Source organism: Delphinus delphis, chromosome 21 (genome assembly GCF_949987515.2).
Source record: "Delphinus delphis chromosome 21, mDelDel1.2, whole genome shotgun sequence".
NCBI lineage: Eukaryota > Metazoa > Chordata > Mammalia > Artiodactyla > Delphinidae > Delphinus > Delphinus delphis.
In genome coordinates, this window is record NC_082703.1 from 23,569,494 (window position 1) to 23,583,167 (window position 13,674).

A 13,674-nucleotide genomic window follows, 5' to 3' on the forward strand; every position below is an offset into this window, starting at 1 on the left:
GCAAAGGGAACCTTCACCGGTTTCATAATTTTGCTGGCCCCAGATGTCACTGCTTCTAGAGCTTCGTACTCAATGGTCAAGTTAACTCCTGATTCAATAAGAATGACCAAGAATCAAATAACTTGCTCTGTGGCGCTGTGAGGACGATCGGGATTGTTCACAAGGGAAATGGCACTTGGCTGTTTTGACCATAGGCACAAGATCAAGGTAAACTATGAACACAACTGATGTTGGCACGAAGAATCCATATTCCTATTAAAAAATGTTGCATGATTACTCTGCATATTGTTACAGCGCACACGAGAAAAATGAAAAACAGACAGAGAAGGGGGGACGTTTTCCTCCCCTTTCTGATGTAAAAAGCTGTTGAAGAGAAGAAAAAGTTGAACAAGAAACATTGTCAGGGGACTTCCCTGGTGGTGCAGTGGTTAAGAATCCGCCTGCCAATGCAGGGGACGTGGGTTCGAGCCCTGGTCCGGGAAGATCCCACATGCCGCGGAGCAGCTAAGCCTGTGCGCCACAACTACCGAGCCTGCACTCTAGAGCCCACGCACCACAACTACTGAGCCCACGTGCCACAACTACTGAAGCCCGCGCACCTAGAGGCCGTGCTCCGCAATGAGAAGCCCGCGCACCGCAACAAAGAGTAGCCCCCGCTCGCTGCAACTAGAGAAGGCATGCGTGCAGCAAGGAAGACCCAACACAGCCATAAATAAATAAATAAATAAACCAAAACGAAACAAAAAATGTTGTCAGGACAAAAAGGGAAGTAGTTCCACATTCTTCTGCCTGAAGTTCCTTGTATGAGTTAAAAATAAAATTGCCATCTTAAACTGCACTGCATATATAATGTCCTTCGGATTTTCCCCCATTGTCTGCACTTATGACAGATGTAACATCAGCTACTCGTCAGCTTTAACCACAAAACCATAAACAACTGTCCCAACGTACTGGAAAATTAAGCAAGACAGTATTAGCTTCATTAAGCACATAAAACAAAAGCTGGAGGAGAAAACAGGTTTCAGGAGAACACAACCCGCGTCTTACTCAGAATTGAGGAAGAAAAAGCGTTTTCAACATATGCATAAACACTTGAGACTTACCTTCTCATCAGAATCGCTAGAAACTTTAAAATAAAACCCCAAATGGTAATAGAACAGCAATGCAACCAAATGGGAAAGAACTAATGTCTTAAGTTTTGATGTGACTGAATTAACCGATTGAACTGACAGCAACGATGTAGTGAAGGAAAGAACAGCATCTATTACTTGTGGGATCAGGCATTAGGTAGGTCTTGAATTTTATTTGGAAATAGCTTTCTGGGCAAGAAAACATGAAAGTTTCCGGGACCACCTAGGAGGAGAAGTGCTGTGTAAGCTCCACATGGAGCCAAAGTCAAGCAGAAGCTCAAGCTGGCCCAAGGGAAGTCGCGTCAAACCCCAAGGGCCCCGGGGCATGAGGCCTGGTCCCCAAGATTAACTCTGAGTTATGGCCATTCTCCTTCAGAAAACCAGACACCAGAACACCAGATCCTGGCTTTGTTTACGTCAGAACCTAGGAGTTCTGGCAGCTCAGGAACTGGCGTGCTTATAGCCAGAGGGCCCCAAACAGGCTTCCACATCACTGGGCCACAAAAGCACAGAGCAATTCTCAGTCCTTACTGAGGGCAAAGCATCAGCCTGGCATGTGAGAAGTAGACAATACAGTAAACAAAATGTTTCCTACCCTCAAGCCATTTATAATCTACCTGGGAAATTTTATAGGCATTAAAATTAGCCGAGTGCAATGTTGCTCAGAGAGACTAAGTGACCTGCTCAAGCTCACGTGGTTAATGATTTATGGAATAAAGCTTCGGGTTCTTTCAGTAAATCAAAGAACCAAGTAATATTAATATTAGTAACAGAGGCTACCCAGAGGCAAATATTATATTTAGGCAGATCAAATAGAGAGTCTGTTAAAGCCAGACAACCTCTAAGAACTCTGGCCAGTGACTTTTAAATTCTCATCGTCACCAATAATAATGGATATATTCCAGTATCCATCTTACGGGCTTCCTTGTGGTGGGAAGCCACGATGCTCCAGTATGTTCTCAGCCGAACTGTTCACGTGCATGATAATGCAGGTTTGTCACCCAATGCCTTCCTAAATAATAAAACAGCAGCGTTTTTACACTCTTAAAAGGAAAATAATGAAATGTATCAGTATGACCCTCTCTCTCAGAACAAATTCAGTTCCTACATTATGACAACCAGCTGAGTCTGTCACCGAGGCAAGGAAAGAGGAGTCTTCCAGGCCTTCCCCAGCAGAGTCACAAGGTAAGAAAAAGTTATCGAGGCAGGGCTGAAGAAGAATTGAGAGGGTCAAGGAGGGAAACACTCCCTGAAGTGAGTCACACAGCAGACAGCTCAGCATCCCCCAGGACGTCAGCAGGGGCTCTTCCCTTCAAGCCAAGGAAGATGCTTGAAGCTCTTTACCTTCAGACTCCTCAGCTGCTACCAAGCCCTGCACCTGAGCCACGGTATCACATTTCCATCTGAGAAACCAACCTCCGCACTTTGAATTGTGAGTAAGGAAGTACCGTATAAGCTCAAAGCTTCTTTCTTCCAGAATGAAGGGGAAAGTTTCATTCCCTCCCTTCTCATTAATCTCCTTGTTCTTCAGCTTTCGGGGGAGGGGACCCCGTAACCCTTATATTCTAAGATCTGAAGGGTGACCTGGGTAAGAACGTTGGCGAGCGCCCAGCAGACGTCCCTACGTGAGTAAAGATGAATTCTGGAAAAGGAAACCCGGGTGAGCCAGCTGACTACCCACTGACCGCTACCCACTGACCGCTACCCACTGACCGCTACCCACTGACCGCTACCCAGCTCCCCTGCTGTTACCTTCTTTTGGCTTCTTCATACTGGAGGCTCAGCCTGACCTTTTCAGCCAAATTTGATCTACTTCTCACTCCGATCTAGTAAAAAACAAAAGGGAAAAAGTCAATTAACTCTGCAAATGAATGAAGTAAACTGCTTTTGTTTCTAGGAAGTGCAAGTAATTGCAAAGCTAAAGAAGATGGGAACACCAGTTTGAAAAGGCATTTACTTTATAGTCTCAGTAGGGACAAAACATTTCTTTTTAATACAAGCTTGTCTGTTTTTCAAAGACTTTAACGTCCTTTTCTCCACACATTAAATTCAAGATAAAAAATATCAGGTAAATGTTTCTGGTATCTAAGAGTTTATGAAGGGTGTACAGGTCAATAAAATTTATGAACTGGAACTAATTTCCTTGTCTCTATGAGCCAAAATTTCCATCATCTAACTTTCAAATGCATAAACATAAAATAAATTACTTCAAAAATTAAATTTTTCAAACAGGTAAGCCCTACTGTTGATCTCTACCTGTTATACTTTCATAGCACAGAATTCAAAGAAGCATAGAGAACACAAAAATAACTGGAACTTATTGAAAAGTAAATATCTACTAATGGTGTCCCAAAAGGTAGAATACAAACTGGTAATAATATTCAAGCCACATTAAATATTTTCAAATGCCAGGTATAAACCACCAATCAAATGTTTTAATATAATCAAGTTCAGATTTATAAAAACAAATTTTGTGGTTAGTTTTTAAAGGCATATATTTGTTTCTCATTAGCCTTAATGTTTATTTGGAAGGACCTTAATGTCTAAGACTCTAAACTTAATAGGAAAAACTCAAATTTTCATGTGTCTCTTCCCTTTCAATAGAGTCTCTGAATAAATACAGTATGAGAAAGTTTGAACAAAGCTATTCATATGGACAAATTCTGATATACTTTGGCACCTTGGCAGAAAAGATAAGGTTAAGATTTTTAAATCCAATCTTATGAGTATGAAATGCTGAATGCACACAGCTGGAATTTGCACCACCTTCCTGGCCCCCGTTCCATTTGCCATCGGTATTGTAATCAGGGCCCGTCAGGACAGTGCCGGGGCCAACCCTTCCACGTGGATAACTTACATCCCCGGAAATGCTTGTTTGTGACCCGGCATCCAGGGTCTGTCTGGAGAGAGATAAATGAGAGTTCACAGGACTGGATCTCAAGTCTGGCTCAGATCTGCCAATGCTCTGGTCCAAGTGAAACCGCTCCTGCAGCTTAGCAAGACTCTGTTCAGGAAATACAAAGTACTTCATAAAGCTGAACATTTAAGAGCATGAAACTTCCCCACCAGGTAAAATTAAGCTAATCTCAATGGAAAAAACAACTACTTTATCTTAGTAGGTACTTATCACTTTAAATTCTTGAAAAAAATAAGAGTAGAATATAATTTTTGCACATACACACAGGACTTTGAAAATATGTAAGATCATATTAAACAGGTTATCTTATCTTTCCCAAGACAGCCTGGGAATTATTCACCCTGTGACTAATGGTATCTTTATATTTAATACATGCATTTCTTATTTTTAAAATTCTGTTAAAAAGAAGTCTGTTTTAATAAGAACTACCCACTTTATGCAGTAGGAATTATGGAAGCATAGGATACCTAAAGCAGGCACACTTCCTACCTAGAAGACTTCTACAGTTATGCCATTTGACATCTGGACAGGATCCAGGAGACTATTTAGCTCACATAGATGTCAGAGATTAGGAATGGAGGCCCAGAAGCCACAGTCACTCAGTACCTGCAGTGATGTTTGGTTTGGGAAAGTGCCTAATCACAAGTGAACGTGACTGGTGTCGGCACCCGGGTTTTCATAGGGTGAGTTTACTTTAGAGGGAGGATGTGAGTCAGTGAGAGTATTAAAAAGGAAAAAATTTAAATTGCTACCAAAGAACCCCCGTACAAAACACTAATAAAAATGTAAGAAGCTCATTATTATCAACTTTAAGAAGAGCCAGGATTCATCCTGATATTTAAAATTCTCACGATAAGAAATTAGAAATATCAGAGATCTGATTTTTTTTTTACCTAACCTTCTCTATTTTCTTTCAAAGGCATATTTATACAAAATGTATATGCATGAGGGATAAAACTTAAATGGTCACATCACATAATATATTATAGAAAAGAATGAAGAAACCTCTCAGGGACTTTGGACAAGTCTTTTCTATTTTTTCATGCAAACGGTGAAAAGATGTATATTTTTCAAACCTATGACCATGCACTCAATCAATTTAGTAGGTCATGACTAGTATGGTTTTTTTTTTTTTCGGTACGCGGGCCTCTCACTGTTGTGGCCTCTCCTGTTGTAGAGCACAGGCTCCGGACGCACAGGCTCAGCGGCCATGGCGCATGGGCCCAGCCGCTCCGTGGCATGTGGGATCTTCCCGGACCGCGGCACGAACCCGTGTCCCCTGCATCGGCAGGCGAACTCTCAACCACTGCACCACCAGGGAAGCCCCGATGACTAGTATGTTTTTAAATGAAATAGAAGAGACTAGAAAGTAAAATCAAAGTATATTACTAGTATTAAAAGCAGGCATATTTCTGTGAAATTTGGTGTGTGTATCTATGGTTAAAGACATTTGTATTACTGGGTTTTGATGTAAAATATACGTATTTCTTACTCTGGGTCATAGCCAAAGAGGTTCAAAAGTCATAGAAGATAACTAATGTCCCTTTCTGCTCTACTGTTGATTCCTGTATTTATTAATTATTTTTTATATTTTAGTAATTAAAAAGGAATCTAGCTTTTAAATTTAATCTGGCCTATGTATAAATCCAAAGTTTACAGAAAGAATCAAAGAGGACCTGAAATTGCTAAATTATGAGGTTCCAATTTAACTCTGTTCAAGTTCCATTAACTTTTTTCAAAGGACTTATTTTGTGCTTTTCAGGAATGACTGATTTAATTGGCAGGATCATTGCAGAACAACAAAAAGTACATCCAAGTGAAGTTCTGTATGTGTTACACATTCGTTAGAACCACATATTCTAGAGCAAGACTGCCTGGGTTTGAACCTCAGTCCTGCCACTTACCTGCTGTGTGACTTTTACCAAGTAACAACTTCTCCACACTGCTGTTCTCTTGTCTACGGGTTGAGGATAATAACAGAGCCTATCTTTAGGCTATTGTGAGAATTAAATGAAGTATTTCTATGCAAGGCAGGCAGAAGACTGCCTGGCACAAAGTCAGTATTTTAAGTCAGTCTTTTCTATGTGATCGCTTCTTGCAAGTTATTTCAGAATTCCCCAAATGCAAAATTATATGGGTTCAACAATATTCACCCACATTCAACCAGCATTTTGGAAACTGACATGAAGTAGCTGAATTTGGTACTTAAATGCAGAGGTTCTGCTTACCACGGGCTCTAACATTTTTTGAAAGACACAGACTAAATCCTCACCCAGCTAGATAAAGAACTCCAAATGTCTAAAATATTACAAAGACTTCTCAGTGCTTGTGATAATTACGAGATGGAAGGGAGGGAAGAGGAGGAAGAGATATCTCTTTAAAAAACTTGACTGTATCTGCTAAATATAGATACTCAACATGCAGAATATTGATCACTGAATGGTTGTTTTCTCTACATATAAGGCTGGGTCACTGGAGCTCAGACCCATAAGGTGAGAAGTGTACAGGTGTAACAAGGGGGTCTACTGCCATTAGCATCTCTCCCAGGGTGACTACACAGATGTCCCCCAGCTGGGTCAGCGTTCTCCCTGCCACCCCCAGCTAGCACCTCGGAATCTCCTGGGGTGGGGAATGGCTTTTCTAAGTTCCTCACACCCCTTCCCCCTCTCCTCAAGGCACCTCATCTACTTACTGACAGCAGGTGACATACCCTTTCTGTACCCTAGGCTGAGGACCACTGAGTTAGATAACCCTGCTTATCAGGGCGCCACATGAAGTTTGCAGTGAGTTACAGGGTGCACCAAGATGCTAATCTCCTTAGATGGGCTCCAGGATCCAGCAGCCCCTGTCTCAAAGGTCATCCAAAGTCTGCCTTCAAATAAGCATATCAGAACCTTGGAACCAATCCGTTTTCTTCCAAGGCAGGTGGCTGGCTCAGTGCCTGTAACAATCTCCTACGGGACCAAATTCCGTATGGATGGGGCAGAAGTGGGGTTTGTGTGGTGGTAAAGGGCCTTCCAGACTCCGATGGAGAACTTCTGCCTCAAGGAAAGCTTCTGAGGCCCAAGAAGGTAGCAGCGTGACTTGAAAAAATGTTCCAACACATACCTGCATCAGATCTTGTTTTTCTTTTTCTCCTGAGCTAATAGCCTTTCTGATAGACTTCAGTTCAGTTAGGATGGCTTTGGCTTCACTAAGTTCATAGCCACTCTGGCCTCCAGACATTTTTTTATCAATTCTGTTAAAAGAGGAAAGGAAAAAAGAAAAATCAAAGAATAACCGAACGTACAAGTTAAAGAGATAGGAATTGGGTTTGGGGTTGTCTTGGCTAATTTTTACTACGTGACTCACACACACCAGTTTCAAGCTGATGAAGCTCTCTCCTTTCTCTTCTGATCACTTGGAGCTGAGAGCCCTTCCATCCCCCACTCCATCCCCCAGTCCACTGTCATCACCTTCAGGCTCAGGCTTTTTGCTTTCAGTCTGTTTGGGTGATCCCACTGCTGGCTGAACTCAAACCTCATCTCATGCTGATCCTGACAAAGGTTCAGGACACGGGGAAGCAGAAGGACAGAAATGCCAATAAACTGGGCGAGCAGAGGAACCTCAGGATTCATCACTGCCACCTAATTTTACATGCTGCGATGTCTGTGCAAAACCTAGCCCAGTGCCTACAGCTTGGTGACCTTTAATAAAGGGTAGTGATTTTTATTTATACTAGTGACTATCTTGTAATATTTGGATTGCTTGGTTAGTTTCTTATTTCTTTTTAGATATATGAAATGTATTCTTCTTTTACGACAGTTATGAGTCAAGATAAATTGCTCGCCTTGCTGAATGAGTTCAAATCTAGGAACAAGGGGGCAGCAGATGTGTTCATTTGTCCACCAACGTTGAATAAAGAGCTCCCTGATGAGCTTATTTACTGCCCCTGCAGATCTGCTCACCAAATGTCCTTACAGTTCATAGGGTCACCCTGTGTCAGAGGATTTCATGTAACCTAATCTTTGTGGTCGAACGGCCCAACCAAATTACCTAATGAAAAAAGAAAACGGTTCAACATTTTCTTCACCATCACTCTCCTGTTTCTCCCCAGGATTGCTATGCTGCCTGGGACTCATTAGGAAAGAGCCTGGGCTTCCCTTCGGGGACACAAGCCACATCTCTGCCCATCAGCCAACAACGCTATTACATGCGTTCTCAGACATATCCTTGTCTTATCCACAGACTCTCCAGAGTTATGGCACCTACTAAATCACAGAAAACTGGCTCTGACCTAATTTGGTTTAAAACACTTAATAATTTGTATTTATTTCAACGTGAAGGGCATAGTCTGAAAAGTAAAAAAAAACTAACACAATTATTATCTTATTCACTCTTCCAAAGTTTACCCAAACAAGTGCAGTTTGTAGATAACTTGATAACTAAAATAGTACTTGTAGATAACAAGTACCATTTTAGAAAATATTTTACGATGCTGAACAAATAATTAAAGTCTTAAAGAACCCAAGAGAATAAAATTAATTTTATCATAAGGTCATTCTATAAAAAAGTATAACCAATGAAGTCACTGAATTAAACATATACGCGTGCGTGTGCACACACATACACAGAGTATTTGTGATGGGAAGGGACCCTAGAGATTACCTAGTCATGCTTCTTCCAAAAAAGAAACTGAGACCAGAAAGTCTATGCAAATTTAGCTTGTAAATTGCATAAACACTTAGCTAAGTAGCACAACTGTCCTCAACATGAAAGACTTAGGCCTGGGGCTCTTATGACTATTACATTTAGAATATTTGATAAGAACCCCAGAAGTAGTTTGAATATTGGTTGATTATATTTATTTCAGGAGGGCTTTATCAATGAAATTGCTGACACCTTTAAGTGTGTATCTACTCACTTAGTTGAGGCAAAAAGCTTATTTTAATAAGAAAAAGAATCTGTGAGATTTCATGAAACAGCTAGTAATATAGGTATCTCAAACTGTCAAAGGCAGTTTCTAAAGCCCAAGTAATTTCTTCCGATTTGTATAAAACCTTCAGAATTTAATAGTAAAACAAATCTTTAATTCAGAAATCAACTTTGACATTTGAAAATAAAAGCCAGTGAGTAGTTTTCAGAAATAAACTTTAATATTGAAAAATAAAAGCAGGGCTACTTCAAGACTGCTAATTTAAATGTCAGAGAGCTTTAAAAATAGATGAGAATTTCTCGGACAGCCACTGCTCAATCAAATGTTAAATACGACAAGAACCACCTCCATGCAGCATTCGCCAGGGAACCCCTTTTGGTCTTTCTTTCCCCTTTTCCGAACATTTCTACTTTACTTTAACTATTGCTTTTGCCCTCTACCTCCACGTTTTTCCTTTTTCTCCTCCACTTTTCATCTCCCCCTTTTTCTCTCTTTTGACCCTAACTGACCATAAAATAAAGTATCAGCATAAGTTGCTGACTTATTTTTTTTTAAAACGAAGTACGTACTGTGCTTTTTGTTCTTGAGAAATACAATTTTACTTTCATCCCTTAAAAATTAAAGAAACATTGTTTTTGGTTTCTGGGTACCCTATAGTTAATTTTTTCCCTATATCTTACCATGCATGCCTTCCCTGGAAAATGTGTACCCCCTGAGCCAAACTTTCATAGATTCTGTATATACTCTTGGCTTGCTGGGTGTTTCAGCACTTTCCATTTTCCAGTTTTGAGTGAACACTGGAGGTGGCAAAGCGGAAATATGCTTCTCTTCCTGGCATCCACCTACACATAAGCTACACTATCGCTTAGGCCAAAGTCAACTTTGGGACCACAGTCTGAAATGAATAACGTAAAGAATAAAACTACATTCATTCATCCAGCATAAACTATTGCATCAAGTAAAATAAAAACCGGGGTTTAAATTACATTCTAATTCCAGATTCCACAAACTTTTTCCATTTTATTGTGAATAAGTGAAAAGTTACAGAATCCTGCAGTGGGATTCTGTATAAATCTTTTCCTGAAATATATTTTGTCGTAACCCAAGTAAAAAGTCCCCTTATAGTACCAGGAATGCGGTTTCTTGAAAAGTATGGTCTCTGGGTTCAATCAATTATTATTCAATCTTCTAGTAGTACGGTGTTGAACAACTGGATGAAAACAGCTTTATTTTGTCTATAGCTTTATTTTGATCTACGAGAGGAATCTGATGTTAGATATCCTATCTTTCTGCTCTTGGTTCAGCGGATTAGAATCACTGCAAGAGAAAGCCTGAATTTCTACAACAAATGTCTATTGTTTTCTTGTGGAATGTTATTGACAGATTCTTAAACATGCCTTGGATTCCTATAAAAATTGCTTGCAAGCAAACTGCTTTGAAACAATACAGCATTGTTACATCAATATAACAAAAACAGCAAGTTTGGCTAACCTTTAATCCCAGTGGTGAATGAGTTATAATTTCATGTGCCTTAAAAGTATGCAACGTGTGGCTAAACGCTTCGTGGTTCTCCCACCACAAAGCCCTCCGTTATGCTGATGTACAACTGACTAAATAATACATTTAGGTGATTCCAGGTCTGTTGAGTTTTTCGGGGCGCTCTGCAACCAGCTGAGGTTCTCTGAACAGGGCTGGACCTGAGAACCACATGGGGGTCTCACAGAATCTGACTTGGGCTGGAGACAAGACACAGGGATTTTTAAGAGCTCCTCAGATTATTCCAATATGCAGTCAGGTTAGAGAACCACCAGGATGGGAGCATCTGAAAGAATATCATGGTCATGATCACGTGAGGTGAGTGTCAAAAATAAAACTGATCCAGTAAACCAAATGTCTGAGATGAAAGTCATGTGGCTGGTGGTCAAGAGGAGTGACTGGGGTCCCGAAATATAACTCGTCAACCAAACACACAGAACAATCAGCTTATGTGGCCTGGCCAGCGAACACGTGGGATCTTTAATGGGGTAACGCCTTGCTGCCTTGGATACTGCTAAGGGAGACAAGGAAGAACATGAGACCCGCCGATCAGGGAAGCCCCTATGAATCCTGCATTGCTACGGGGGGCACTGAACCGGGCAGCAAGGAGGAGGGAAGGGAAAAGCAGCTGGATGCCTTTCAAGGGATGATGTCTTCAACCCTCCCTGGGGTTGTGTGCTGGATGAACCATCGCTGCTTCCCTGCATCGGAGACCCTGGGGTGGGCACTGCAGGAGCTGGAAGGTCTCGGTGTGCCTGCTGGGGTTCAGTTAGTCTGGGCCTCGTCAGCAGAAGAGCAGTGGCTTCCAGGGGCTGGGAATGGGGCAGGGATTTCCAGATCCTGCTACCTTCCGTCATCTCCATTCTCACTTGACTCAGCTCGAGCTGGAGCCAGGGTCCAGCAGACTTCAGCATGGAGCAGGAAAGGGCAGAGGGAACACGGGAGCCGAGGCACTCACTCAGCCCCTCTGCAGACACCCCCGACTTGCCCCCTGAGATCAGACAGCATTAGGTCCCCCTGGGGCTGCCAGAGGCGGACAGGCCCCGAGCCCGGGGCTCGGCGGGCGCAGGCTTACAGAGCCGAGCCTCCGGAGAGAAGGGGGAGGCCCTTCCTGGGCTCGATCTCCTGGCTCTGCCTCAAACTGAGAGCAGGCTGGCAGGCCCAGAGACGAAGCTAAGTTTCTCACTTTGGTTTCCTTGGATCGCCAAAGATTAGTGAACATTTCACACCTATTCAAGTGTATAGATTTTCCCAAGATTTTTGCTTTTTTTTTTTTTGGTGCAGAGCTTTGCACTTCGTATTCTACTGCTCTTTGAGAAAACTCTTATGTAATCTATACTTCTTTTTCCTTTGTATCGGTTCAGGGGCTTTGGATTATTCGAGAGTCAATTTCAGTATTTTCATACTCACTGTTTCAAGGTTGCAAAGCCTTGTTCTTTATAGAGCAATTCTTGCTTCATCTGTGACAGTTCTCGCTTCAGCTTTTTAACCTTTTGTGAGAAATCAATGTAAATATGAATCAGCAACACAGTTTAAAAAGGTAATCTATTAGTAAACCATTAAACACATAAACACAGCCACTAGTTTGACATTGACTCGACTAGTTTCTCCTGGACATAAGTTCTATGGAAGGCAGATTATCAGCGATGTGCATTACTACTCAAGTTTCCTCTCATCATCGGACGTAGCAACATTGCTATGAGCCGGACATCGCGATCGAGCGATCGTCCGCGCTCTGTGATAAACAGCCACTACGGGGAAAGGCAGGATGGTCAGCCAGGGTCTCTCGGACTCTGCGCTTGCCCTTCCTTCCTGACTCTCCAGGACCCCTGGCCACCCCTCTGTTCCCCAAACAGGCCAGGCTGTTCCAGCCTCAGGGCTTCGGCATGTGCTGTTCCCCCGGCTAAAAGGCCCTTCCCTCAGCTCTTCACTAGCTGACTCCCTGTCACTCAGCCTCAGCTCCACGTTACCTTTGCAAACAGCACTTCTCTGGCCACTGCACCCAGGCCATTGGTCTGTTTTGTTTAGTTCGCAGCATTTTCCAAGAGCTGAAATTGTCCTTGTTTCCTGTCTGTCCCCCATGGGAAAGTAAGAAGCATCACCCAGCTGTACCCCAAGCTTGTAAAATAAAACCAGGTGTACAGCAGGGGATCAATAAATACTTGTTGTCAAACTGATACAAATTGTTCTCTTCCTGTTATCTTTGGTAATAAGAATACTAAGGTTTGGCAGGTCAGGAAAATGGCACAAGCCTGGTTCAGTCACAAACTGAAGGTATTCTCATGGGTGTCAGAAACTTATTTCCATATAGTGAGTTATAGCCTTAAGTTTTAAGCACATCCTGTTGTATAGTATTTCCCTGTGTTTTGCACTTTTACTTCCTATTTATTCTACCCATTCCACAAACACCTATTGATTCTGCGCAATGTGTCAAGTCCTGGGTCTGAAAGTGTGAATGAAACAGACCTACTGCCCTTATGTGTCTTACAGGACAACGAGGGGGCCTGGTATGGAGCAAATAATTGTCCAACGAAATAAATCTTTCCAACTGCCACAGGTGATATAAAAGAAAAGCACAGGATACTTCACGATCTAAAAGGGGGACGGGACCTAATTTAGCCTGAGGGGTTGAGGAGATGAGAGGGTTCGTGGGCTTCACTGATAGAAGGGGTCCCCACAGGGTAGAGCCTGTGGACAAACCCTAAACTGTGGGAGGGGAAACTCAGCAAGTCTCTGGGATTTAAAGAACGCTGTCACTGCTGGATTACAGAGGTGGCGTGTGGAATGAGGTGAGAATGCAAAAGGAGGCCTGATTACACAGAACCTGAAGCCATGCTGAGGATTTCTAGATCTCCTCCTAAGAACAATGAGAATCACGGAGGGATTGTAAGGCATGAGCTGCTTCATGCTTCTAAAAGATCACTGTGGAGACTCTATGGTGCTTGGACCAGAGGGGCCCAAAGGGGCCATCCTGCCTGGCGTGCGGGCCGTGCTATAGGAAAAATCCATTTTAGAGGTAGAATCAACAGGACTTGGTGACGGACTCAATGTGGAGGGTGAGGGAGAAGATGTGTCAAAGATCACTTCCGAAATCCTGGGTATGTGAAGGTGATTTCCTGGGGGGGGAGATAAAGGGTTTCTGTGAGACATTTATTTTTCTGACACCCATGGCACTT

At 42.3% G+C, this 13,674-nt stretch overlaps 1 protein-coding gene across 3 annotated transcripts in view; it reads right to left on the bottom strand.

Annotated features, from left to right (window-relative positions):
* The window catches only part of WWC2 (WW and C2 domain containing 2), a 166,614-nt gene that overhangs the window by 39,606 nt on the left and 113,334 nt on the right, over positions 1-13,674 (bottom strand). For all 3 annotated transcript variants that reach the window (XM_060001212.1, XM_060001211.1, XM_060001213.1), the window contains 4 exons: positions 11,909-11,988; positions 7,156-7,285; positions 3,988-4,134; positions 2,883-2,956 (listed from right to left, as the gene is read on the bottom strand). In XM_060001212.1, the coding sequence (XP_059857195.1) occupies positions 2,883-2,956; positions 3,988-4,134; positions 7,156-7,285; positions 11,909-11,988 (431 nt within the window). The remainder of the gene's footprint in view (positions 1-2,882; positions 2,957-3,987; positions 4,135-7,155; positions 7,286-11,908; positions 11,989-13,674) is intronic.